This window comes from Accipiter gentilis, chromosome 16, assembly GCF_929443795.1.
Source record: "Accipiter gentilis chromosome 16, bAccGen1.1, whole genome shotgun sequence".
NCBI lineage: Eukaryota > Metazoa > Chordata > Aves > Accipitriformes > Accipitridae > Astur > Astur gentilis.
This window is the reverse complement of record NC_064895.1, coordinates 7,740,711-7,768,138: the sequence shown is the minus strand read 5'-3', so window position 1 is coordinate 7,768,138 and position 27,428 is coordinate 7,740,711. Positions and strand designations below refer to the sequence as shown.

Genomic DNA, 27,428 nt, shown 5'->3' with positions numbered 1-27,428 from the left:
ATTGTAGGTTTAGGGTCTTCATTACCGTTTTGTGCTTTTGTCTTCCGCTGTGTATCTTGCAACTTCAGTTGGGTGCTGTCAGCGTTGGCATGGGCTTAAGTGTTGGCATCAGTCCTTGGGGGGGGGGGGGGGGGGGGAAGGGGAAGCAGAGTGCCTCTAAGCCAGGCAGCTGGCAGCATTTTCCCCAAACTTTCCCTCTTCTCCCTGGCCTACTGCCTGGGCTTGCCTGGCTTGAGGGATCAAGGCCAGTTGCATTTTCTACACTCTTCCATAGCTGTGGCCCTGGGAGCTGCTGTTTGCCCACTGTGTGGAAGTACTACATTGTACAGTTTAATGTATGTATATTGAAAAACAAGTTAAAAGATTCTTCTGTGTATAAAGCATATATAATCTAGTATCCCTTTGCTACACTGCAGTAAAAAGACCACAGGTTTTATTCTGCATGCTCCTTGGGTGTGGGATTCCACTTCTGTGCCTTTGGGGCTGGAGGATCACGTCCACTCTCGTGGATCTTTATCAGTAGGAACAGTAAGCCGAGTCCACCACACATTCAGCTGGAAATCCATGCATGGCCTTATTACAGGGTCTGCTAGCAGTAATGCATGAGACTTTTAAAGTGAAATTCATCCTGTCTTCCAGCTGAAATGCAACATCCTTCAGTTTTAGCAATAAACAGTAGAAACAAAGTACAAACCTGCTCTTCTGAAAGTACATCGGACTCTTGCCAGTGAATTCGGTAAGAACAGAACTGGGTCCCTCATTTACATTACACTATTTTGAAAATACATATCTATTTATCTTACTAAGCTGTAAAGCAAAAAAGAAGCTGTATGTCTGTCTGCAAAAGTACACATTGTCATGAACTAGATTTTTAGTAACTAACTGAGCACAAGGTGCAATGTTTGTTTTCTGATATGCAGCTAACTGGTATTACCTTACTATGAAAATGGGCAGGAACCAAAGTTTCTCTTACAGCTGGCAAATAGTCTCTACAGCTGTTGTACACTATGCTGATAGGTCGGTTGGATTTTGCTTTCTGATACTGCTTTTCTAGATTAATAGAAGTTATGGAAAATATTAGGAAAAGAGGGGAGCAAGTGTAACCACTACGATATATTCTATATATGTTTTCTAACACATAGTAGTGTCTTTTATAACATGAGCCATAAAACTTGTGTATTTATGTTCAAAGTATAAACTGAGAAAAATGTTTAATAAAAAATGTGATAAAATTAACTTCAGAAGTACATTTCTTGGGTCGTCATTTTAACTAGAAGGCTGGAATTTGTGGCATGCATTAATCAATAATATATGTATTAATGGTCTCATGAAAGGGAGAATAGGGTATGTGATTAGGACTGCAAAGATATATATATTTTTTATTTCTATAGTTTCTACAATTTAAAACCAGCAAATGCAATTTCTGAAAGTGATGCAGTCTCTTACAATGAGTTTGACCCCTGTATCAATGGACCCAGTGTCCAAGCACTAGAATTTCTACTATGCTGTCTACATGGAGTATGCATCAGCACTGGGGCAGCATGCATGATGCATAAAAATGAGAAGCATTAATATTCAAAATGAGTATTGCAGAGCAAAAGCATTAGCAGATGAAATTAATTTTCAGTTGCTAACTGGCAATTCATTCCAATTAATCTGCCCTAAAGGATATATACTGAATCCCATGATTGTGTTTAAATACTGAGACTTGTATTCATCAGACTTGGCAATAGCCTTTTTGTGCGTATCTGCACTATTATAAATAAAAAATAAAAAAAAATTGAGAGCTGCTTGGTTGCTCGTAAAGCCTGCCTTTTTGCTCCTGTTTTTATACTACCCCTCTTTTATATATGTATTTATATCACACCTCTGAAAAACATCAAATTGCATGAGAGCAGGATACTGTACATTCGCACAGCTGAAAACAGATTCTGTCCCAATGGGAATTTACAACTCGTTATTTATGGGTGGGAGGCTGAGGGCTAAAAATTGCTTACTGCCCCTTTGAGAGAGGACTGAATATTGGGAAGGGTTTCCTGAACTGTGGTTAGGTGCTTAAACTTCACTGTTCCTCTCTCTTCTGTCCTATTTAATTTTCTGACCATGTGAAGACAAATTAGTTTTTGTAAAATGCATTTGTGGGTGAGAAAAAATCTGTGTTTTGAAAGGTGCGACTATAATGGAGGGTTCTATAAGAGTTAATCTATTGCAATGAGTGATACCATGGAGTTGATACAGGATTTTTAGATAGCTTTATGTATCTTCACAGTAATAATACTTCACATAGTAATAGTTCTGTTAAGAAGGCAGATTAGTATCATCCGTAGCTTGGAAGAAGTGGAGCTGAAAAGCGTTTGCCTGACTTGAAGCCGCATGTGATGAGTCTGTGCCAGCACACGGGTTAAAGCCATTGCTGCTTTCTAAGCCCGCAATCAGCCCTTCGAACTGCCGCCTCCTTGCAGGCGTTCTGTACGTGCGGTTGCTGAAAATGCCTGTGCTAGTAAACCGGCCAGGGCTGGGGCAGCAACTCGAGCACTGACCCGTGGTCATAGTTAGTAGCTGGCTCTCTGGGAGTGAGCCTGGCCTGGGCTGCTCCTGTCGGACAGCATTGACAAGGCCACTTACCTGGGATATTTTGGGGACTGTTTAACTCCGTGGATGTAAATGGTGTGGTGCTACTTGCAGAATAGGCTCTCTGCCTCTGGTTTCTTGATACAGTTGTAGCCTACCATGTCCATACAACCTACTTCATGTGGGATGGTTGCCTAGCAGTCTAGAACTTGAGACTAGTCTCCTACACCCAGGAGACAGAAATATGTACTAGCGGAGGCTTGACCCCTGCCATACAGCTACCAGGGGTCGGTACCAGGAGTCTCATTGTTAGTCTGATGGTTAAACAGCTGCTTGCACTACGCCACAGCTCAAAATTCTGGTTTACTTCCTTCACCTTTCCAATTTAGGGGTTTTGTAGCTGTATGTAGGAATCTACATCCCATCTCCTTACAAATGCAGCATGCACGCTGCTAGATCTATCTGCTCTTTGATTTGAGAAATCTAGCTCAGGATTTTTTCAGAACTAGTTGATTTGCTGCTGCCTCATACTTGCACTTACTTGATCATAGCACTTTCCTTAAAGGCATGCCCAGCTACCAAACTGCCAGTAACACTCTTCACCTCCTAAAACAAGGAATCCAAATAGCAACACTGAAACAACTTCAGATGAAAGGATCTGAAAATTTCCTAGGCAAATGAAGATTTACTGTGTTACTCCATTTGAAATGAAACAATGTCGAGGTATGACCGAAAGCACTTCAAGTGCTTTGGCCAAGCTCCATAAACCACACTATGAAGGCAGTTAGTCTTTCACAGCATGACCTTCAAAGGTGTTCAAAGGGAATTATTTTTTTTTCCTCCAGCAGAACAGGCCTTGACAGCAGAACTGCAAGTTCTCCTGTTGTGCATATTGTTATACTGCGGGGATAATCACAGTTACCATTAATGTGTGTCCCAACCTGGAAGATGAGCCAGAACACCTAGGATTAAAATGACATACCTCAGGGGAGATGAAATCATTGTAAGAATTCACTGGAAGTCTGATTTAAGGAGTTATTGTGACATCAAAAGATTCAGGTGAGTGAGCCTCCAGCAGAATTTTCTCAAGCACCAAAGTTCTTAATTTCCACTGAAATATGTATATTTACATGCCCAAATGCAGATAACAAGAAAGGTTTTAAAGAAACCAGATACCACTTAGCTACAGTTACAGAATTTTTATTTTTGCTTTCTATTATTCCACACTGGAGAGAAATTCTGTGGGTTTCACCTTGAGCACCAGGGTCACCTTGAATATTGGCAGAAAAACCACATTAACTCACGCCTTCTAAAGCAAATTGTAAAAGTTGTTTCCCGTGGGCCTTTCTGTGTGCATTTCAAGTTGCAGAACATGCCTGTCAGACTACACATGTTCCCTTTCTAAAGAGATTTAACATGTCTTAATGTTCCCTTTCTAAAGAGATTTTTTTTCTGGAGGGTTGGGTAGCACAGACCACGTGTATTAGTGAGGAGGATTACCCCAAGTTCAGCCAAGATTAAGTGCAATAACTTTTCTGTGATGTTGCTCAGAGCAGTCTGTGAGGCTCTTAATCCCAATCACAAGCAACTGACACCATCAGTTAACTTAAGCTGCATCTACACTGCTGAACTCCAGAGCGCTTCAAACGTTACTGACACACACCCTGAGGCTGTATCGGGTGGGATGCCCGTGCCCGTCCCTTCCCAGCACAAACCTTACTGTTCAGGCGAGCAAAGCTGGTTATAGCCTATACGTATACGTGATGACATTTCACTGATAGACCAGTATTTTGGGAGAAATGTACTGATCACAAGGTATTTTGCTCGTGAGCCATAGTCATAGACACATTTTGACGAGACAGGTGGTGGGACAATCCATGGCCGATTATGGCTGGGAAGAAATGTTGACTGGATAATCTCAGAGCACTGTAAAGAGCAAGGGTAGGCTTTCATTCACTTTTTCAAATTCTTTGGGGTTTTATTACCTTTTTAGCAAATGAGGAGAGGATGTGCACATTTTCTCAATTGTTCATCTAAGTAAATGCTGTGTGTTCCCCATCTTTTAAACTTATCAAATGCTTTCAACTTTATTAAAAGCTGTTCTACCTGGTCAGAGCATTGGTTTGGGTGATAAAACTCTGCACTAATACAGTCTCTTTTGTTATGCTGTTTGGTTTTTTTCTTAAATTAAAACCAATATTGATCTGTCTCCATTGCATAGAAGTATGCAACCGAACACTGAAGAAATCTTTATGATCTATTTTTCCTTATGATTACTACCACTCTATCTGCTACAAGCCGATAACCCTCCAGATGCAATCAGCCCGTTCCTTTCAATTCTACTATTTGGGTGTATTACAGGGATGTGTGAAAACTAGTACACAAAGGCAAATCAGCTTGGGTCAGCATCAGATGTATACAATGAATCCTGTGTAATGTGCCTACAGCATGTATGGTTTTTGTATTCCAAACGTATAAAACGTATTTTAGGTATCTTTCGCTGCTCAGCAGAAATACAATAAGCATTTTGTCTGGGCCAGCAATAGCATCAAACCAATCCTTGAGGCCATTGTTTTATAATACCAAGAAGCATTTCACACAGGAGTGTTCAACTGTCAAACACAGAACGAGCAAAAGGAGTCAGGTTTTCTTTTCCTTTTGTTTTGTTTTTACATTTTGGCTTCTGGCCATGAACCAGATCTCTGGGTACTGCAGGGACCACGGATATCAGCTACTGCCACTATGTACCTGATACTCTGGTACGCACAGGAGGAATACTACCAAGCTTCACCTATGCCAGTTCCAGAATTTTGATGCTGCAAAGTTTATTCTTCCAAGATGTCCTTGTGCCAATCTAAAAGACAAAAGAATAGCCTATCAACAGCTTTGCATCTGCATACACACTGGTACCAAGTCTAGACTCTGTAGGTATACCAGTCCTACCTAGTCTGCTGGAGATGTGCCTGCAAAGTAATGGACTCAGAAAGCGAAGGCTGGAAAGCCCACCGAATTAGCTGGGTAAATAATTGAGCATGGACCTGTGCTCACTCCATGCTGCCATGGGTACACTACCTATCTGCAGGATTCTACCTTGCTTACTTGTAAAAGTTAGCCTGGGTGAGCTACATTCTGATCCCATTATCTAGGAAGGTTTAAAGCCTCTTGGTCCATAGAATACAGATTGAGTATTTCATCTGGGTGAAATAACAATTTTGTTAAATGATTCCTAACCTCCTTAAATGAGGAATTCTGTAGCTTCACTAGCCAAGAATCAACCCCCCTGAGACAGGGCCGATTCATTTTTTATGTGGTCTGCTGGCTAATTGTACTGAGGAACAGTGCATTTGCTCCAGCTACCAGGGCAGCCCAGTCCTGTGCAACAGCCTCAGAGCTGGGAATCGCAGCCCTGCAGCTGCTACTGCAGCCAGGGGGAGAAGGGAAAGAAATGCAGCACCTCTCCCAGGAATAGCAGGGCCCCAATAAGCTCTCAGCAGAGGTACATCTCTCTGGATTGGGATGCCATTTGGTGAACCTGTCATGAGAATGGCATTCAGCTCTATTGACCATTTCTGCACTAGAGACATCACAGGCTGATGCCTTCTAGGAAGAAGAAATTGAAAATATTCTGTTTTGCCTGATGCGGCTTAAACAGACAGAAAGGTGTACAAGATGAAGAAACCTTCCTATTTCTTCATCTGGTTGTTTTTTTGTTTTTTGTTTCTTTTTACAGGAGAAACATTTGATAAAATCCTTTTGTTCCAAACTGCATTCCCTTTTTATTATTGAGCCCTATTGCTGGTATGTGAGAGACAGGATGGGCTGTATGTCCAGAAGGAAGTCCACTGTATGTGACCGGGCAGGAACTAGCTAAGGTCTCGAGGACAGAGCAGAGCAAACTCTTCCCTCCCTGCCTTTACTCACCTCACTGTGCTCACCACTCTGCTGTTGTTGCTGCAGACTAATTGTCCCTTGCAGAACACAGGTATCTCGGCCAGTCCTGATGGCCAGTAGCAGCAGTTAGAAGCAGTCAGTCCCTGTGAATATTTGCCATGTTGGCTGGGCTACAGAAATGCATGACAGGTACCAAATTATGTATCATGTAAGCTGTGCGATACCTGATTTCTTCAGGACAGGGGCTTTTCTATACTGGGACAATGATTCATCTCATGTAATTTAGGTGGTTAAAAATTGTCTACAGCTGTACCAGTCTGACTTTACAGCTAATGGAGAGAATCAAGGATTACCAAAGGATGATTCACCTCATCCTAAGATAAGATGTCTAAGATAGGTGAGAAAAATTGCCCTCCAGACATGGTTATTCCTGTACATTAATTATAAATGGAGCCTGAAGGAACTCAAGTTAAGTAGGGAAACTAAACAACTAGAACTGAGAGGATTTCTACAATGCATGTCCCAGTTTTTAGCATCATCTCCAGTTCTGCTGAAAACTGGAAGGCTAGTTGATGAGCAGCCTTATTCTCCATGGGATGTTTCCCAGCCTATGATCCACAGAGCAGCAGTATTTTGCAAAAGTTGTGCTAAGAGGTCAGCAACTCTCCTTTATATCTGTTTTCACTTGTTTGTGAAACAAACCTTGTGTTTGATGACAAAGGTGCACGGGGACCAGAAAGAAACTTCGGGGGAGGACAGTAGACTTAGGCTTACAAAGTTAGGGAATTGCTGCGCAAATCAAAAAGCAGAACTGAGGTAATTTTACCCAATCTGCTTCTGGCAATGTTCAGTGAGGGCAAACGATAAAGTCTACAACAGCCAAGCACTACCTGACTTCTTGGGCTAGGACCCCCATGGAGCTTGGATTTTGTACAGGTCTTTTGCTGGCTCCAGCCACAGGGGCAAGTATGGCCCATAAACACACAATATACTACTTCCTACCCACCACTGATTTTCATTCATCTCCAGAAACTGTAGCTCGGACACCTCTGTGTACACACAGACTGCTATGTGATGTGGCTGTTAAACCTGAAGAGGAGTTAAGCAAATCCAGTAGTGCTTAAAATCATCATATATTCGAAAAGCATGAGTCAGAACAATCTCAAATAATCTCCAATATGATACTGCTGCCACAGCCACATAACTCTTATCAGTGTCAACAGAAGTCAGGTACCTAAAGCAGAGATGATCCTCCACAGAGGAATAGAACAATGGGGATTTTAAAAGTGAAAATAATTTTCCAAGACCTGTATCAGTTGTCTAATTTCAGTGTCATCTTGAAATATACAGCATTTAAAGTAACACGAAACAGCAGGAAGATTAGTTCCTGATGTCAAGAGAGAAGAATTATTTCTGGCAGGCTTTAATGAATCTGCTGTATCACACGGAAACTTCTTCCAGCTAGCTAGGAATAAAACCATGTACAGAAATTAACAGTCCCATCATGTAATGGACCCAAATCCGAGGACAGCGGGAAATTCACAATTATGCTAAAGCCACATGTGGTTACCAATTATTCTAAACTGCTGTGACACTGTATGATTATCACTTATTTATCTTACGGCACCAAGAAGCACGCTGACCTCTCTCAGTAGAGTTGAGACATGACCTCAGCTTGAAAACCAGCCTTCTGATTAAGCACTACGCTTAAGTGCACAACACGAGCAGAGCCAAGGGTTTCAAGTGGTTACACTTACCCAGCACTGCATGCAAGCACTTTAATGTACTAAGGGCTAACTCAACACGTAAGAGTTTTAGCAAAACCAAAGTCAAAAAGTAGGAGCAATGGGGCAAAATGAATGAGTAGACACCCAACCACGCTTAACCATCACCACCAGGAAGCTGGAAGAACAGACAGCTGCAATGGTTACACTGCCAGCAGAGAAAAAATTAATTGTCAGGTTAATTTGAGAGAGGAGCCGGGAGCAGCTTTGCAAGTCTGCTCAGCAGTGTCTCCCAGGGCCAGGAGCCACTTGCTGGGTGGCTGCAGGAGAACCAGTCCAACAGGACCCTGGTGTTGGTGGAAAGAGGGGAAAAGAGAAAAGCTGCAGATGACTAGTGTTTTGAGACAGCAGTAACGTAGGAAAACTATACATTGCAATGGCAATACGACATATCCAGGCACCAGCAGTGGTTTAGAAAGGCTTGGATAGCACGGTGTCTTGGTAGATGTCAGATTGCAGCTTGTGGTGGGACGGGAGCCAGGTAGGTACCACCGACTGCATCAGCAGCAGACCCAGGGCACAACTAATGTAACACGAGGGTTTTTTTTCAAGAAGCTGGGAAACGGGTCTAATTCAGGGAGTCCTGATGAGAGCCTCAGCTTTGAAGAGCAGGACAAAATGGGACCCAGACCCCAACTGCAGTCGAACAGAAACCACCTGGCCTCCACCTCGTTGCTCCTCCGTCGCCAGAAGGCTCCGGTTGGAAACCCTCCCCCCCGCTTCCCGCAGCGAGCACGGCCGGCGCCGGAGAGTGGGCAGGCTGTCCCCGAGAGGCCGCGGCCACTCGCGGCTCCAGCCTGGGAGCCCCACTCGGGGCGCCGTGCGTCCACCAGGCCCGCCGCGCTGGGGCCAGGGGCTGCTGCAGCACCCCCCACCCCACCCCGGCCTTGCCTCACCTCACCCGGTTTACCTCAGGGACGGCTCCCCCCGACCCCGCCCGGAGGTGAGGACCCGCCGTTTCCCCGCCCGGCGCCGCCAGGAGGGAGTTTCTCCTCAGCGCGGGCAGGTGGGGCCGTTCCACCGCCTCCCCCGCCCGGCCCGCCTCACCCCAACGGGGGAGCGCGGAACAGCCGGCCCGCAGCGGCGTCGCCGCTTCCCGCCTCGGCGGCTGCCCCTCGCCGGCAGCAACAGGTCTGTAACCCCCCCCCCCCCCCTTCCTCCTCCCTCCCTGCGTGTGCGAGTGTGGCGGGCGAACAAAGGGGCTGAGCGCGGCCCCGCGCCCCCTCCACGCAGCGGCCGCCCGGCCCCCTCCGCCAGCCCGGCCCCTGCGCTTCAGCCATTTGCGTCGCCTGGCATCGCACCGCCGCTCTCCCCCCCCCGCCCCCCGCCGCCTCCCCGCCTTCCCGCTTCTCCTTCGCGGCTCCCCCCGCCGGCTCCCGCTCCGGTGGGCAAGGCGGCGGGGCCGCCGCGCTGCCGGCAGCGAGGCGAGGGCGGAGGGAGCTTCCCCAGAGAGACGCGGGGCTCGCCGGCCGTCGCCCAAAGGTAAGCCCCTGCCTGCCCGCCTTGCTGAGAGGAGAGCGCAGAGGCTCCGCGGCGGCGGGCCGGGAGGGGGGGTCGGGGGTCGGGCACGTCCCGGGGCCGGTGGCCGACCCCCGCCCCCCACTCCCGGCCCGCCGCCGCGGAGCCTCCGGGGAGGATTGGTGCCGGTATCGGCTGATAGCTGAGGTAAAAAACCCCGGTAGCCGTGTCTGTGTGGGGGGTTGCAGCACCGTCAGGCTTAATCGTGCTTTCCTCTTCCCTCAGACTCCCTTCATCCGCCTCCCCTGGACAGGAGGGAGGCCGGGCATACCCCCACATCCCTTCTCCGTATGTCGCAGAGGAGCCAAACCCGATGCCTGCGTGTTTTATTTTTTTTTTTTTTTATCCGGCTGACCTATTACAAATCTAAACGAATCTTTACGGTAGCGTTTAGGGATGTGTAGCAGCAGCAGATTGCTTCCCGCTATAAATTCTTCATGGCGTGCTTCCCCATCCTACTAAAAGCACAAGAGTGGTGCAAGCCCTGGGCGTACACACGCGTGCATGATTTTGCAGGGTGGAAGATGCCTGAAAAAAAGCTCCTACTGAATTTCGTTTGTCCGAATCCAGTAGGTTTTTGTGTCTGGTCCTTTAAAGCAACAAAAAGCCAGCTCCCAAACCCAAACTTGCACGTAGCGTAGAAAATGGTAGTATTAAATCCTATAGCCAACTTTCATCACCCATCAAGGAAAAATAAAACCCTCTAGAAACAATATTCTGTAAGGCTTTCCCACAGCAGTTAAATTGAACAATAGAAAACTAGAACAAAAAGGTAGAAAAAAGTAGGGCAATAAAAAATAGAATAGCAATAAAATAGAACAATCCTTTTATATGATCTGAGAAGCTAAAGAGCTCCTCTGTTTTTCAGAGACTTAACCATCTGTCTTCCAAGAAGGAATTAAAAGGAATGTTTATGGAAAATAATAATTAAATTGTCACTAGTATTGACAAAGCAATATTTGCTCCCCAGTTTAACTCTGGCCCATCCTGCCTGTTCTGCACTCTCCTCTTCCCAGGGCCCATCACACAGCATTTATTCACCCTTTAATTAGGACATCCAGTGCATGCCAATGGGATCCTCTGGTCATCCACTGCTAATGGCACTGTCTGATGAGAACCTGCCAGAGAGTTGAGGACTGGTCCCTTGCCTGCCCCAGCTTCCCCCCCCACACACTCTGCAGGGACTCGCTCCTGGCAGTAGTGGCACTGAAGTCACTGGTGACACTCTTAGGAGCTGGAGTTTGCAGGACTGTGCCTTGACAATATCAAAAGACTGAAATCCTTAAAAGCTTCCTTTCTTCTACGAATGCTTTGCTTGCATCACTTTTCAGTGTAACAAATAGTCCAAATAGGTGGACAGATTTGAAATGTCAATAAGTATTAGAGCACCATTATTTGGCAGGAACATTAAATGAAAGCCATTAACTGGCTTTACTACAGTAAAGCAGGATTATAGTATTTAGAGCTGGCCTAGGTTGCTGTAGAGACAGTGATGTGGTTAGATGACTGGATCCAGATCGTACTTACCAGGGGTTTCGGCATCCTGTGGTATCCTGTTGCAAGAGGATATTAGGGGCAGCTGGCTGCTAAAGAAGGGTATAATAAAACATGAAAGGAAATCCTGAAATTTCTTTTAAAGTAAAATTAAACTTTTTTTTTTTTTTTTTTTTTTTTAAGTCTTGTGAGATCCTGTATGGATTTTGCAGGGGTTTTGCTGTTTATCCCTACTAAGATTCTACAGCATTGCAGTTAGGAGGCCATTTATTTCCTGTGAACAGAAGCTGAGACACTTCACATCCTTGGAAATACCCATTTAAAAAATGAGCTCATTTTCATTGTGTTTGATCGCATTAGCCTTCTCAGGACATGACATTTTTATGTCCGCTGTTTTACTTTTCAATGGAATTGTCATCATCTGTTCTTTCTGCTTCATTTTTCGTCTCAGTGTTGTTTTGTCAGAGAACAGGCATGATTAGTTCCTTTCATTGAAGAAGAATTACTTTATAGCAGTTCATGATTTGACAACCAGTTTAACCTGATCTATGACTGAGTTGTCACTGAGCGGGGAAAGGACCCTGCTCCTTCCCTAGCCTGGGCCATACATTCCTACCCCCTTCCTTGTACCAGCACTCATAATCACGTGACTATACAGTGAATGGATAGAGAGTTTACCTTCCTCCTGTAGTTAATTAAGCAAACACTTAGTTTACATATGTAGACGTTGGTATATACAAGTGGGGCTAGTTCTGTGACCAGAGCATTTAAATCTGCATGTAACTCTCTGCAGGATCAGGACCATACATGCTGTGTTTTCCTCAGACAGTGTTGACAATTCTGTAGCCTTTTTTCTGTCCTCATCCTAAAATGCTCCTTGGATGCTAACTGGCAGTTTTGGCTTTGAAAGAATTACAAGAATGGGTCAGTATTGTATATGGGTGATTGAGTGTTAATATAAAAAAGAGTTGGCTAGGTTCTTTGTTCTGCACTGCACATTTGGTACTTTCCAGTTTCTTATACTTCATCAGTGAGGATGGCAGGAATTCATGATTGGTTAAGTCAGTTTATTTAATGCAAAACAAGCCAGAAAAAAAAAAAAAATCCAGTAGTTCTACAGATTTTGCACAGTGTGTCAGAGGGAGAAGAAAGATGTGTCACACAAACGCTTTTCAGGTGCGATGTTTCACGAGCTGCCATTGCTATGCCTCTGGCTAAAACAGACGGGTTGACAGCCTTTTTTAATTCACTCGGAAACACGCCAGAAACCGTAACCTTTCCATACAAATCCACGTAAGTTGGACAAGCAGCTTCCATGCTGTTATGTTGTCTGTCACAACATGATTTGCATTAATTAATAGTATTGAAGTTATTTTACACATATGCATTCACAGATTAGCACAAGCTGGCTGTTGTTTTTCTGGATACTGATTCCTCCAGGAGTATTTAAGGAGCAGAGTAAGCTTTGCATGTGGATCTCTAAGAGCAGAGTAAGCTTTGCATGTGGATCTCTAACTGCTGGAAGGCTCCTGGACTTCTGAATCATTTCAGACTATCAACCTGTCTGAGATCTGCAATCATTTTTATTTTTTTTCCTTGGAAGCAGTTCTGCTTTCCTCTCTCCCTCTCTTGTAAGTAGATTGGAAGAACAGGCCCTAAGCTCTGGAGATAAACTATTATTTCTGTGACCCATATTTTAAAGTGTTAGACAGTAAGAACCAAAAGCCAACCCTTTGCTATGAGAATGGCATGCAAACAGCAAACGTTCTGATTCCGTCAGTCAAAGACAAATCTCTTAATGGGAGAGCTCTCCTCTTATCCTGTAGCTTTCTTTCATCTCTCCTTTACTGCAACTCCCCACTTTGCCTCAGTTCAAAAAGAGCTACCATACATGTTTGTATGTACAGTGTAGAAAGTCCAGATGCTCATGAAGTTAATGGGAATTTTCCCTTGACTACAGTGGGGATGGGATTTAAAGTGATGTCAGACTCTGGCTTTATCAAAAAGCCCTGTGAAACTTAGGTGGAAGTTTCTAGCTGCAGATTACTAGCACAAACCTCTTTCTCTCCAAAGCCGTGGAAGTAGGCAGTACACAGACAACGTATTTCTTGTTTAATAACAACCGATTAATAAAGTCCTGAAGAAGTTTGGTTTTCAGGGGAGATGCAGAAACAATAAAGTAAATGTCATTTGAGTGTTTTGCTTTGTGAGCTTTGGAGTTAGTCAGTGCCATGTGTCCCAAGAAGTTTTACACTGTGATATAAGAAAAGGAGGGCATATGATAAAATTCACTGATGCTGCTTCCCGTTGGTCAGGATGAGGTCTGTACAACTCATTCTCTGTGACAGAAGACCAGAAGGCCTTTATAATGGGCAACAAGAGTTGCAAGGATCTATTAGATTGTTAGCCCAATGCCTGGACAGTATCCCTGCCAAGACATTTTGCAGCCCTACAGGGAAATAAATACTTCTACTGCACCCCCAAAATCAGGAAACTTTTCAGAGTACAGTGGCTGAAAAACTTCAGTTGGAGAGATGTTGTTGATGTGTATCTAAGATCTCTCCCTGGTCAAAAGCAACAAAACTTTAGACTTATGAGTGAAACATCAAAATCTCAAAATGGTCAAGAATCACACACCGGGAACCCTGAATCTGTGGTTCTTCTCACACCTCCCAAATCATAACCATAACCCCAAACATCTCTCTGCCTCACATCCTGATTTGAAGGTCCTAGTTCTTACTCCAGGTCCTGACTCTGTTCAGGTCTACCCAACAGAGTTGCTACCTAAAATGCAAGAGTAGCACAGTGACTGTCACACATGATGCAAATTTAACTGCATGCATTAACAAGCCTTTATCCTGTAGCACTTGAAAAGGACATGTTTGAATCACAGGTTTGTCAGTCATACTACAATCTTTACTTCTCTGTGTCAGGAAGCGCAAAAGTAGATGGGACAGTCCTGAGGTAGCTGTGATCATCATCACCCTTCACGATTGTGCTGCCCATCTGTATGTCTCTTCAGAAAGAGCATGGATCATTTTGGGAAAACAGAATGCTGCCAGGTCAGCAGATATAAAAGTGTAGAAGACAAAAAAGTGCAGTCCAAAGTGAAAAGCAGCATCTATATTTCTTCAAGGTATCCATGATGATCCATTTGACACCTGATTTTCCATCAAGGTCATTGGCCAAAACAGAGAAACCATATAGGTGTGAGATGGACAATTTGAGCAGAACAATGCTTTGACCTGATTCAGCCAGAAGTTATTGGCTTGGTACAGGAGTAAAATTCTTTGGCCTGTTCTTGGAGGAATAAGATTAGATAACCAGGCAGTCTTTTCTGTCCCTTAAATTCAGACATCTTAACTGTTACCTATCTGCTCTGTTAAATGGAAAAAAAGATTATTGCGAGAGATATTGAATTACTTGCACTAAATTCTAAATGTAAAAGTTGAGTATAGTCTGAGAAATCAGTGCAGCCAGAAAGCCTTTGCCTGAACACCCAGGCTCAGCATATGAAATTCACATTATAGTAAAAAATGTTATGCATCCAATGCAGAAAGTGTCAGGCCATGGAAATAAGAGTATTTTAATAGAAACCTATTTTATTTCTGTCTCAGAATGGCCAGCAACTGTTACCTTCTAGTAATGTAAACAGCATGCATTACGCTCAATTTTCCCTCCTTCCCCTGTTCAGTTCCAATGACCACATGGAGTTACCTCATATTTTGTTAAGCCCTCAGTTACATAGCTGCTGCTAAAAACATTCCCATTGCTTGGTGAAATCTGTGCTGACAGCCTACAGGTATTTCTGATAGTAAAGTCTTGCCACGAATACCTATGACTCTAGCATGTGTTTCTGCTTTGAGATCAGCAAAAGTGTTTTTCAGTCCTGGCACAACTGGCTTGGATCTCCAGGCACTATAACCGAGCCCTGCCCCACCAAAGGCAATAGGAACAAGTGTGGAAATTTCTGTTTGTCAGGGAACAGAACCCAGGATTCTTCTTTCTCTCCCTCAGTAACATTTTTTATTGTTTCTCTGAAAAGTGATACAGCTTTAGCCTGGAGGAGAGTAATCCTCCTCTCATAGTCTTGATGGTTTGGGCACTCTGTTGACATTTGGGGGTTTTAATCTTGTCAGACAAAGGAAGGAGCAGCGGCAAGTTTCCCATGGGCCTTGGTCAGAGGTCTAAAGATTATAGAGAAAGGGAAAGTAGCAGCAAGAGTTAGTACTGCTATCTTTTAAAATAATTGAGGTTTATTTTGGAGAGGATTCTGGGCTAAGGCACCGAAAGCAAGAACTAACACCTGATCGTACAAGTTAAGCACTTCATCACCATAGTCTTCAGTATTTTTCTACTGGCTAGCCCTTGGTAGCTCTTCTATGCTTGTTTTTGAGGATCCCAATCAACTGGCATCTAACTGTACCCACACAATGCATATGGGCACAGAACCTGTCCCTATGTTCCAGATTCCATTCCAGGACCTGGTTACAGGTAGATAGTAGTACTGTACAGCTCAGACACACAACATCCATCTCTGCCCTTGCAGGAGAACTGGGACGTGCATCCCACCCACAGATCAATTCTGTGTAGGAATATGGCCTCAGACCTGCCCCTCATCTCTCCATCTTGGCCTGGTTTCCATGAAATAATAAAAGAAGTCAGACTCACATGAGTCACCTAATAGTTCACAGTTACAGACCCAACAGCAAACTCTACCAGCAGCACTTCTGCCATGGCAGAGAAGTCTGTGCAAGCTAATTCTTTTCCTCCTTTTGGATTAGGGCTGTCATGCTGGAGGTTTTTTTTTTGCTATCTGATCTGGCTGTCTTAGGTCTTATATCTCAGTTGCATTGCCATCTGCCAGATAAAACTGCCCTTAAAGTCAGCTTTTGCCATGTTTAACATTGCAGCATGTCTCTCCATCTTTGAATCCAGTCCAATGTCTGCAGAAACCTGGAACTATTTCGCAAATCTAACTAGATATAGTGTAATTTTTAGCTGCAGCTAGAATGATTGTAAACCTTAAGTTTGCAGAATTGTCTGGGCAAAGAAACAATATACGATCTTCACAAATGAGAAGGGTGTCATTCACCATGTATCTGAAGGACTTTTGCCTTTCTAAGCATCGCTTACTTAATTCATCAAGAAATCAGTGAGCCTGTTCAGTCTTTTTTCTTTTAAGTACCTGATTTAGAGTTTGCCTGGAAAAAGAAGTGTTTTCATTATTCCCTCCTCTAGAAGTTTTCCTTTTACTTTCTTTTCCTAAGCATAAGTCTCAGAAGAATGAGACTTTGTTGGCTTTCCTTTGAAGTCTATTGTTACTTCTCAAATTCTGTCTTTCTCAAGCACAATGGTGATGTACTTTGGCAGATTTCTGGTGCTTCGAGCTCTTTAATCAGTATGTCCTTTCCATAATGATATTAAAAGCAAAATTTAGCTTTATCTTAGGCAAGGAATTTCATTTTCTCCAAATATATTGGCCCATCTTCTGTATTAAACACAGTACATAGAAGGTGTGTTGCAAGAATGCAGTACATTCATGGGGATCAAAAGCTCTTGTGGAATGCAAAAGCAAGCCTGACTTATTTTCAAAAATACATCTGAAGAAATCTTCTGGTTTGCTTGCTGTGCTTCTCAGTGGATATTCTCCTCCTCCTTTATTAGTACCAACGTTGTCAAAGTGTTTTCAGAGATTTTGAACATGTTTGCAATTATTTATTTGTTGACAACACAGTTTGATGCTGAAAAGCATTTCTGCAATCAACAATACAGCAGTTAACCACATTAACGCTCAAATGAGGCTTTTAATCATCACAAGCTGATGCTTTGCTTGATGTCAGTACTCCTGGTATATGCAATTTCCAGAATTTAAGGTCAGAAAGGATCGCTAGATCAACTAGTCTGCTCCTGTCAAATTTCATTCCCCCTGGACTCCCAAGTGCCTTCCAGCAAGGCACACACTCCTGATCTTCATCTCATCGCATCAGAATAAGGGTCTTCCCGTGTCAGATCAAATGTCCACCTAGCCCAGCATCCTACCTCCCACATGGACCATAAGCCAGTATTGAAAGAAGCGTGTAGCAGGGTAAAAATATTTATTTCTCCATGGGATACTGCTTTATCTTTGAATAGTAATACTCTGACCATTTTCCAGCTCAGGATGCTCCTAAGCTGGATGTAGTTTTAGTGTTTAGTATGTACTTGGTCACCTTCAATAGATTTCCCCTCCTTGAGCCCGTTCTTCACTGTCCCCATCAATTTATGTAAACTTTCAGTAGCCACAGTATGCTGTGGTCTTTTTTTTTTTTTTTTTCCTTTTTCCTCAGTATTGTAAATATTTTGCTTTGTTTATGCTTCCTCCCCTTGGTTTGTTAAGGGCTTTCTCCACCAGCCTAAGGCAGCTATCAGTGTGCAGAATTTTCATGTGCCTACACTTCTGCACAGTCATCAAGTCACAGAGCAAACATACCAAGCCCTGAAAAAGTGTCAGCACTGCATTTCTCAGGCTGACTAAGGCTTGCTCTACCTGTTCTCCAAGCAAATAGCACAAGCCACCTTCTCTCCAAAGCCATGGAAGTGTGGCTGTGAGGTGGTGCCCAAGCTAGGTTTCACCTTTTTCCTTGGGAGTTGGCTTGAGACTGGCACACACGGTGTGGCCGCAGCATAAGCTTGTGTCTGGTTGCAGAGTGCTGTTGCGAGTCTCTCACTGGAATGTTTTTCTATAGCTCTTAAATAATTTGGTACTTTTCTCTGTCCTCCCAGATTTTTAAGCACTACTTCCAAAATGTGAAGCCTGGAACATACATGCCTCCATCCATCCATCCTGTTTCATTGCAAACCTACTAATGCTATAGATGAAAGGTAACCTTTTCCCTATTGTTACTCCTTAGTTCCCAGTATACACGTTAAAGGCCTGCATTCATCCTTTCAGCTGTAGCACTATGCTGGTATGTTATGCACAGCTGTTCATCTAACATAGTGTTAGCTGTGTCCAGATATGATGAAAGTAACCAAACTTCAGTCTATCACAGACGACACCACATGCTCTCACCTTATATCTAGAACTGTAATACGAGGCCACGTCTAGAACTAGCAGCAATTCTCCATAAAAAGTTCTGTTACATTCAGTATGGTATTGCCATGCTATTATCTCCTGATCGGTAGTGCATTAGTGATGAAGACATCACGTCAGCCCTGGAGTTCTCCCAAAAGGTATTGTAATCACTCAAAATCTTGTTTCTGACTGTTCTTCTTTTGTTAGACTTTCTTTCTTTTAAGAGATACTGGAGAGGACTTACACTTAACATTTGCTAGATTTTGCTGTTGTGGGAGTGTTATTTCCTTTTTGGTGTGAGAACTCCTGAGAGACACTTCTCCTCCCTAACTACTTCTGAAGAGTCTAAACTGGAAGGAACTCAAGAAGATAGTTTCCTTTTTAGAGAATGTTTGTCTCTATGGATATCACTGCTAGGAAACCTTTTCTGTGGTCATGATGACTGTTTAGAACTTGTATATTTTTAGTTTAGATTTGCTAGCTATAGTATTGATTTCATCAGGCTTTTGATAATATTTTTTTATGACTTACTTCCTCTCTCTCTTCCTCCATGCCCAGACACACACAGTCTTTTCTTCCTCTGAGTTTCTGATGAGGAACTGCTGCCCACATGTTTCTTGTGTGGTCTGTAATCATATGCTGCATTTCTTAAATGTTTATTTTTCTTTATGGTTGTATGAAAATTTTGCAGTTATGAGATAAAAACATTCATACGTCCATTACATGTTGTGAGAAAATTACAGCACCTTGGGAGGTCACAAGGAAGCTGCATAGGCAACTCGAGTATGGATGCAATACTACAAAAGGCATACATCCAGTAGGCAGGGCAAGACACTAGGATTGTATTGTAACCCCAATTTTGAGCACTCCTAATTTTAAAAAAAGGGAAAGAAAAAATTTATTCTTCTTGCAATTTTTCTTGAGGTGAGACATTGAAAGACAATTCTTTTTTTCTTACAAGCAGGAGGTTAATCAAGCAGTTAAGATCCAGAGTTTAAAGCTGTAAGAGGATGCAGAAATTCAAGTCCTGCAAGCCCCTTCAGAGGAATGGCATCTCTATGCTCCAGATGTTTTCCCCAGCTCTGAAGAGACCATTTTTTTCCCCCAAATTTCACATATCTGCTCAATGAGCAGGAGTGTAACAGACCATTTTTATAAATATGCAAACTCCTCTACACTTGAGTCTGCCCTCCAGAAGATTCTGCCTTCTGGGCCGAGCTGGATGTCTTCACACTGGCCAGTTCTACTTTTAACAGTCATCTTTTAGTTTTTAAAATAAATACAAGGGATGTTTTCTCTCTTTTGATGATCCTGCCTCTTTGGACTCCTTAATCATCTCAATCAGATGACGCCCCTATCCTGAGGGAGTTCTCTACTGGGGTAAAATTTGGCAGTACAAGTTTTTACAAAAGCATTTCCTGGACTAAGGTGGAGCAGAACGGCATTCTGTCAGTTCTGAACTGGTGTGGTGTCTCTTGGGGAGGATAGCCTGCTTATGTAAATTAGAGTTGCTTATGATAGGGAAAGCACTGCTTTTATTTACCCTGGGACTGAGTCAGAGCAGTTTCCATTTGTGAACTGGAGAGCAGTAACTCAATTCCTCCCACATGTGCGTATTCCCCAGAGAAAGTGGGTCTTGCTAGAAGACAAGGTCTGGGTCAAAGGTTATTGGCACTGCACAAAAATAATAGAGAGAAAACAATGAAAAACAAGCATTTAACTGGATTTTATCAGAAGAACTGCCAAATGAATACAGTGCCAGGAAACTTTACCTGCAGCTCTTCATTACAGTTGCTCTGTCAGAAAAAGCTACGCCTTCTTATCTGTGCTGTTACTTGAGCAATGTCTCACAGCATCTGAGGTTGGGGGCACACATCCAGGATATTTTAAGTGTGTCATTGCCAAGTCTGTAAATACAGTTCATGTTTGTTGGCAGTTCCTCTGTCCATTAACATTACATCATACTTAGACCAAACCCATGATAATGAAAACAGTTTCAGTCCAAGTAATTCAGCTTCTGACTTAAAAGTCCCCGATATAAAAGGTGACATCAGGCCACAGACGCCATGTACTCTAAACAGCTTGCTTCCTTTTCTAGTACCTATCCTGTTTGCAAGTTTTGAAAAAAGTGCTAAAACAAGTTTGTTTTAAGCCAGATGAGCTCAGATCCTTTTGAACCAGCACAGCTATCAAGTATCTTCTGCAATTCTGTAACTTTTGAATGTTCTGTGTCACCAGAATAGCAATACAACTCTTTGATCACTGTAGATAAGAAAAGGATGAAGAAGGAGTTCAGTATTGTATTTCCATCAGCCTCTTTCAGCTTTTTCCTGTTTTATACTAAATCCATGACCTTTAACTCAGATTGGTCATGTTGCTCAATAATGGGAAGATTCCACACCTCTGAATTATTTTTTCAGCTTTGTCTTTGTCTAATTCCTATACTTTGTTTTCAGCTAGACAAAACTGCTGAGATTGCTGGAGCAGTTGTTGCTCTGTCATTGACAAAGTCCTCCAAACCCTCTTTTAGCTTTTCTAAGTCTTCAGCTTCCCTGTAGAGTTCCTTGTTGCCTAAATTGCATGTGATACTGTGATTTAAGCCCTCCTCATGCTCAGCATGAATTTCAACGTATTCTTGGTAGTTAGCTTTAAATGTAACAGAAGATAATTTTCTTCAGAATTCTACTGCTTGCCATTAGCAAGCTGTACCATCAGTCCTTCCTCCTTGCGATTCCTCAAAAGGATGTTAGCACAGATGTTTGTTAGGACTATGGTGGGTGGCAGCTTCTTTCTCAATAACATTTCAGCGTCAAGTCAAATTTATAAGCCAAGCAGATACCTGATGATGGGAAAAGGTATGATTACTGTGCTTGAGGAGGATCTCACCCTTTTTATTTTCATTAGCTGAGAAAGCTGAAAAGATTTCTGGATGCTGTTTTTAACAACTTTGAATATTGTAATTGGTGATTTTCCTTCAAGACATGATGCAGGAAATACATTTCACCGTATAGAGACATTATTGGTATTAGTTACTGGTTTTGACTTCTCACATTTAGTCACCTACGTTTTTTACTTTTAGTAGAATTCTCTTTCATTCTTCCTTTATAGTTTCACTTGCAAAATCAAGCAGTAGACTGAGAGCTTGAAACTATCTGAAGCTACTCATTCCTTCTTGTAGAGGGGGAACTTAACTAGGAGAAGTTAGGAAAAGTGGCCTCAAAAGTGAGGTGTGTCTGGATCCAGGAAAGATCATAATATTGAGAGCAACGAGGGAAAGTATATTGGCACCCTTTGAATGTTCATGGCTAAGGAGGTCAAGCTATCCAGGACTGTAGCAAGATAAGGGTTGAATATCAGGGCACTCGGCCCAAAAAAGGGCAGAGGAGTCACAAAATGTTTCAATTACTTACTTATGTTACAAATTATATGCTGGTAGCAGCTTTCTTAATATAACAGTACCTCAGAACTTGACATTCTGGGTGCTTTTCTAACCATCTCCGCTTGGCCTTTGTCGTTGCCAGTGTCAGTCACAGCAGCTGCTGTCGAACACAGCTGATCATCAGCGCTCTGGAAAGCCTGGAGCAGAAAGTAGATTAATCTCAATGTCTATGGCACAATAAATCAGTATAAAAAATAGCTACATAGTGAATTCAGTACTGTGAAGACTCGCTGAAAAACAAAATCACACCAACAGGGATGCTGCCCAGTTTAAGTTATTAATGAATCAATATATCTTCCACAGACACACTGAGTATACACACAGATCACTACATTTCTCCTCATCTAGTTAAAGCTGCAGCAAAGTCAGTAAAGCCTAACCTACCACGTTTGGGTCTGGACCTCAGGAAATTTGCCTCTAAGGCTCCCAAAGTTCATAAAATGTCTTAGAAACTTCCCAAGTTGTGGATTTTTAAACACCCAGATGAGAAATATAAAGTTTGTGAAATCCACTCATTTGAGTAAGGAGTTTTCAAATGCTGTTGAAACCTTGCTACAGTCTCAAAGGCTCAACTATCCAGAAGTCAAACCTCAGTATTGATTTATTGTCTAACTGAATGAGATCAAATGTAGTAGAAAGTCCTTCACAGGGCAAGTGCACAAAATAAAAACCGGTAAGATAAGACCGATACTATCATTTAAGTGAAGTTTGCTTGCACAAGTATGGGCTTCTAGGTTTCATGTCCGTCAGGTGCTTCCAGACAATGTTACTTACCAATTATGCTTTCATTTAAAAAAAATCAAGAAGTTAGATTTTCCTAATATTAATTTAATAGGGTAAATAAATTATCTCTGCTGAAAGGAAGTCACAGGGTATATTTCACATAGAAATGAGTGTTCCTTGAGGACTGAAAAAACTGCCAATGGCAATTTCAATGGAAATTAATAACATCCGTAAAAAACAGAATCAGAGCTGCAGATACTTATTAAATGAAATTAACTACATTTGGACAATTTTCATGCGTCGTTCATCAAAACTTCAACTGAGCCTGGGAAATTTGTAAACAAACATGAGGCAAACAAACAACACTTCCTTAAATTCTAAAAACTACATTTGTGAAATGAAGATACAACTGGGTGGTGATTGTGCTGACAGGGACTAACCTACTTACAGCCATGCCCTGTAGCCTGCCATTTTCCCAGGAGAAACTTCATGTTCTAATTATCTATTGTGATTTTTGCTCGCTTCTACTTTTTGTTCACAGAAGCCCTAAATCTTTCGGACATGAACCAGTCCCTATGAAGCCTGATTTACATCTCCCTAGTGCCTTACAGCTACACACGCTGTTACATACGTGTCAGATTGCTTTTGTTGTAAAAATCCTTTGATGTGTTTTGTAAACAATTAGAATCATAGAATCATTTAGGTTGGAAAGGACCTTCAAGATCATCGAGTCCAACCATCATCCATGCCCACTAAACTCCAGTAGACTCTAAAAATCAGAGTCAGTTAGCATACTTCTGGTCACTTTAAGGTACTATAGATATCCAATAAAGGAAACTTAACTCTAATAGTCCCAAACTTCTGAGTGAACTGAGAACATATCGATTTTAAAACCAATCAACTTGTTTCTTTTGAACAGGGGGAATGCATATGAGGAGCAGTGACAGGAAGAAACCTTCGCGAAGGTCGTGTAAAGGAAAACTTGGCTAGTGGGGCATCTCCTTCCCCAACAGATTGCCGCCGCTACCTTCCACTGAAATAGTTGCACAAGGTGAATAAATCACGGCAGTTCTCCGAAGTATCTGCCTTTAAAGGACGTTTTCCCTCGTCGCCCCGCGCAGCGCAGGGACCAGACGTGACGAAAAGGGCGCAGCGCGTGCAAACGGCTTCACGTTTTTGCACAGCAACGGGCAAACCAGCGTGGCGTGACAGGCCGTGGAGGTGCTCGTGGGGGCGGCCCCCCCCGTCCCCGAAAGAGCTCGGGTTTTCGGGGGGGGAGTGGGGGGGGTGGCGGGGGGGTTAAGCTAGCGAGCGCAGTCAGCCGCGGGGGGCGGCAGAGCCGCGGGACGGCTCCTGCGGGGAAAGGGGCAGCGCGGGGTTAGCCGCGGAACCCGCCGGCCCTCGCGATTAAGCCGGAGAAGCGGGGCGGCAGGGCGGGGGGAAGCCGGCCGCGGGAGGGGAGAAGCTGAGCGCTCTCCGGTCTTCTTCCCCGCAGGTGATGGCCGCCCCGCGGCGGCCGAGAGCCCTCCGCCCGGGCGCGGCGCGGCGCCGGCGCAGCTAGCGCGGCTCCATGGAAGGCAGCGGCGCGGCGGAGGAGGAGGAGAGCGGGGCCGGGCCCGGCGCCCCCCCGCCGCCGCCCCCGCCCACCCCGGCCGCCCCCTGCGGCTTCAGCTCCTCCCTCTGCTTCAGCGCCGCCGCCGCCGAGCCGCAGCCGCCCGCCGCCGGCGGCCGGGTGGTGGAGAGCCAGTGGGAGATCAACAACGCCGCCTGCCAGCCGGAGGAGGAGGAGGAGGAGGCGGCGGGGGCGCCGGAGCGGCCGGCGGAGGAGCCCGACCTGGTGATCGAGGTGTCGGGGCGTCGCATCCGGGCGCACAAGTCGGTGCTGGCGGCCAAGAGCGACTACTTTCGCGCCCGCGCCTCGAGGGATGTCCTGCGGGTGAAGGGGGTGAGCTACGGGGCGCTGCGGCTCCTCATCGACTACGTGTACACGGCCCGCATGGGCGAGGTGCGGCACGACAACCTGGCCGAGGTGGTGAGCGGCGCCCGCGTCCTCCAGATGCCTTGCGCCCTGCACTGCGCCGCCGAGGCCATGCGCGCCCAGCTCCGCCTCGACAACTGCTACCAGCTCCTCTGCCTGGCCAAAAAGCAGCGGCTGGCGGAGCTGCGGGAGGCCGCCTACCGCTTCATGAGTGACCACTACCTGGAGGTGCTGCGGGAGCCCAGCGTCTACGGCCGCCTCAGTGGCACTGAGCGGGACCTCATTCTGCAGCGGCGCATGGAGGCCGGCCGGCCCTGCTTGCTGGTGGCCGAGGTCAGCGATGCCTTCGAGCGGCCGGGTGGCGGCAGCCGGCCGCAGAGCCGTGAGAGCAGCCGGCCGCAGAGCCCTTCCTCCGTGGTGTCGCTGGAGGAGAGCGGCTCCCTCATCCACTGCTACCAGGAGGCCAGCGGCGAGTGGAGGGTGCTGACGCGCCTGCCCGAGGAGGCCAATGCCAAGGGCTGCGCCATGTGTGTCCTCCACAACTACCTCTTCCTTGCAGGGGGCATTGCGGCGGGGCCGGCGGGCGGAGAGCCCCGGGCCCGCCTTTCCGACAAGGTCTTCTGCTACAACCCCCTTACCGACACCTGGAGCCAGGTGCGGCCGCTGGCTCAGCCCCGCTCACAGCTCAAGCTGCTGGCCCTGGACGGTTACCTCTACGCTGTGGGGGGCGAGTGCCTCTTCACCGTGGAGAGGTACGACCCACGGGCCGACCGCTGGAGCCCTGTGGCACCCCTGCCCAAGGGTGCCTTCGCTGTGGCTCATGAGGCCACCACATGCAACGGGGAGATCTATGTGTCGGGAGGCTCCCTCTTCTACCGCCTGCTCAAGTATGACCCCAAGCGTGACGAGTGGCAGGAGTGCCCTTACAACAGCAGCCGCCGGCGCTCTGCTGACATGGTGGCCTTCAAGAGCTTCATCTACCGCTTTGACGTGAGCAGCGGCCGCGGTGGGGAGCAGGGCCCAGGCGGTGGGGCTGGCGGTGGCATTGAAGTTTTCCGGTACAACACGGTGGCCAAGCGCTGGAGCCAGTGCGCCAGCCTGCGGCCCAGCGGCGGCCCCATCCAGCCCTTCCGCTGCGCCCCCTTGGGCAATACCATCTACTGTGTCAACCGGACCGGCACCCTCCGCTTCAGCCTAGCCCAGGATGGTGAGGTGGAAGCGGATGGTGGGCTCAAGGGCACCTTTGATGGGGAGCTTCTTAAAGCTCCCTTGGATGCCAAGGGTGTCCTTCTACCCTTCGTGCTCACCCTGCCCGAGAGGCTGGACAAAGCAGGGGACCAGGAGGGCTCCCTCCCGCTGTGAGGTATCCAGCTGGCTCTGGCTTCCCGAGCGGGGAGCTGGGTTGCAGCTGTGGGGGACCCACAAACTTCCCCCCACAGAGGGGACCCTCTCTGGCATGTCTGCAGAGACAAGGGGCTCCTCCTTTCCTCCTCTCTGCTCCCAAGATGTTGAGCTGGAGCCACTTGGTTGTAACTCGGTTGTAACTCTTTTCACGTTTGCTGTGCTTTGTGTGAAAAGCCAAGCACATGAAAGGAAAAGCTGCTATAAAGATAATCTCTGGATTATGTTTGTGCCAATGCCCAATCTGAGGAAAACTTTTCTGGATTTCTAAAAAATTCCTGACAACAGTGTCATAATGGGACGTTACTGTTAGTGTTGGTTGCGTGTTTACGTGTAGTTGCAATCTGGGCTGGAGGCTTTTCTGCCATTTGTTTTCTTTCTCTCCGGGATGATACCGAGGGATAAACGCTGCCGGCAACGTAGCTTGGCTGCATTTGTTTTTACGTTAAACCAACTATTTCCTGTGTTAGCAAAGTATAGGAAGAACATCTCCATCACAGCCTTTCATTTCTGGTGCAATAGATGGTTTAAGGAAGACGTGGCACTGTGTGGTCCCAGGAATTTCAACCACAAATGATTTAACAGATACCAGACTTAAATTTTTAAGTAACACGAATGTGTGCCACATGTTTGTGTTTGGAATACAAAAAAAAAAAAAAAAAAAAAAAGAAAAAGACAAGTTACCTTTTTAAAATGTGGCACTATAGCAGATATGAAACATTGGTATGTTCTTTATTTGAAAACGGCAATGGTTTCTGTATAAAAAGGCATCATTTTATTACCTTTTTTTATCAGAGATTTTAAATTAGAACAAAAATGAACTGAAGCTGTTTAGACTGCAACCGATTGACATGACCATGTATGCCACTAGAGTTGGGGGAAATATTTTGTACTTCAGCTGCTCTTTAATTAACTGCAAGTCAAGGAAGATTAACCTAAACCAAATGTAAATTTTTTGAAACTGACTGCAGACAGCTTAAATGTTTCACTGTATGTTCAGTATCCTGTGGCAAGAGGCTTTTCCAGCTTAGTGCAAGACCATCAAAGGAGGACATGGAAAATACGAATGCGCTACACATGTTGATTATATTGTGCACTAGCATGATGTTATTTCCCTATCTTTTGATTGAGAGACTGCTTTATTTATTTCGATCTAACGATTGCTGTAATCAATAAGTCCTTGTTAATTGCAGTACGTGCTGATGGCATATGCTGTCATTGGGATTCTGAACCGCCCGAGAGCGCTGTTTGTGGAGCAGCATCCTAACGAGACAAAACCACACAAAGCTTCTTACTGCCTGTGGAAAGTTGGAGCATACTTTTTGTCATGTTACTCAGAATTGGAAAAGTGTAAACCGCCTATGCAGACAGACTATATTGAAAAGGGCACATGCATTTATTTTATACATTTTATATAAAAAAATCAATAGGCAAGGCAAATGTTTTAGCTTTACGGTAAATCACTGAGAAACCTTTTCTGGAAGAAAAAAAAAAAAAGAACCAGTGTTTTTGCTATTGATAATTCAGCCTGGAACTGGCATGGACTGTGGAAGGGAATTGTTTATACTCAAA

General features: G+C 44.9%; 1 protein-coding gene and 1 long non-coding RNA gene across 3 annotated transcripts; one reads left to right on the top strand and one right to left on the bottom strand.

Moving 5' to 3' along the window:
• Nucleotides 1-38: 38 nt before the first annotated feature.
• On the bottom strand, nucleotides 39-9,274 carry LOC126046360 (uncharacterized). The gene is made up of 4 exons (XR_007508321.1): nucleotides 9,157-9,274; nucleotides 5,320-5,425; nucleotides 3,113-3,177; nucleotides 39-114 (listed from the first exon to the last, which is right to left on the bottom strand). It is a non-coding gene; the product is annotated as an uncharacterized LOC126046360 (long non-coding RNA).
• On the top strand, nucleotides 9,263-27,428 carry KBTBD11 (kelch repeat and BTB domain containing 11). Of its 2 annotated transcripts, none has more exons than XM_049818622.1 (3): nucleotides 9,263-9,377; nucleotides 23,397-23,528; nucleotides 23,973-27,428. In XM_049818622.1, the coding sequence occupies exon 3, from the start codon at nucleotides 24,048-24,050 to the stop codon at nucleotides 25,815-25,817; it is 1,770 nt and encodes a 589-aa protein (XP_049674579.1). In that variant the 5' UTR covers nucleotides 9,263-9,377; nucleotides 23,397-23,528; nucleotides 23,973-24,047; the 3' UTR covers nucleotides 25,818-27,428. The 2 variants fall into 2 exon arrangements, with proteins under 2 accessions (XP_049674579.1, XP_049674580.1); XM_049818623.1 differs by lacking the exon at nucleotides 9,263-9,377 and adding an exon at nucleotides 9,626-9,728.

Bases quoted from the DNA above. Each gene is read 5' to 3' on its own strand.
- KBTBD11 (XM_049818622.1), top strand. From the start codon at position 24,048: ATGGAAGGCAGCGGCGCGGCGGAGGAGGAGGAGAGCGGGGCCGGGCCC.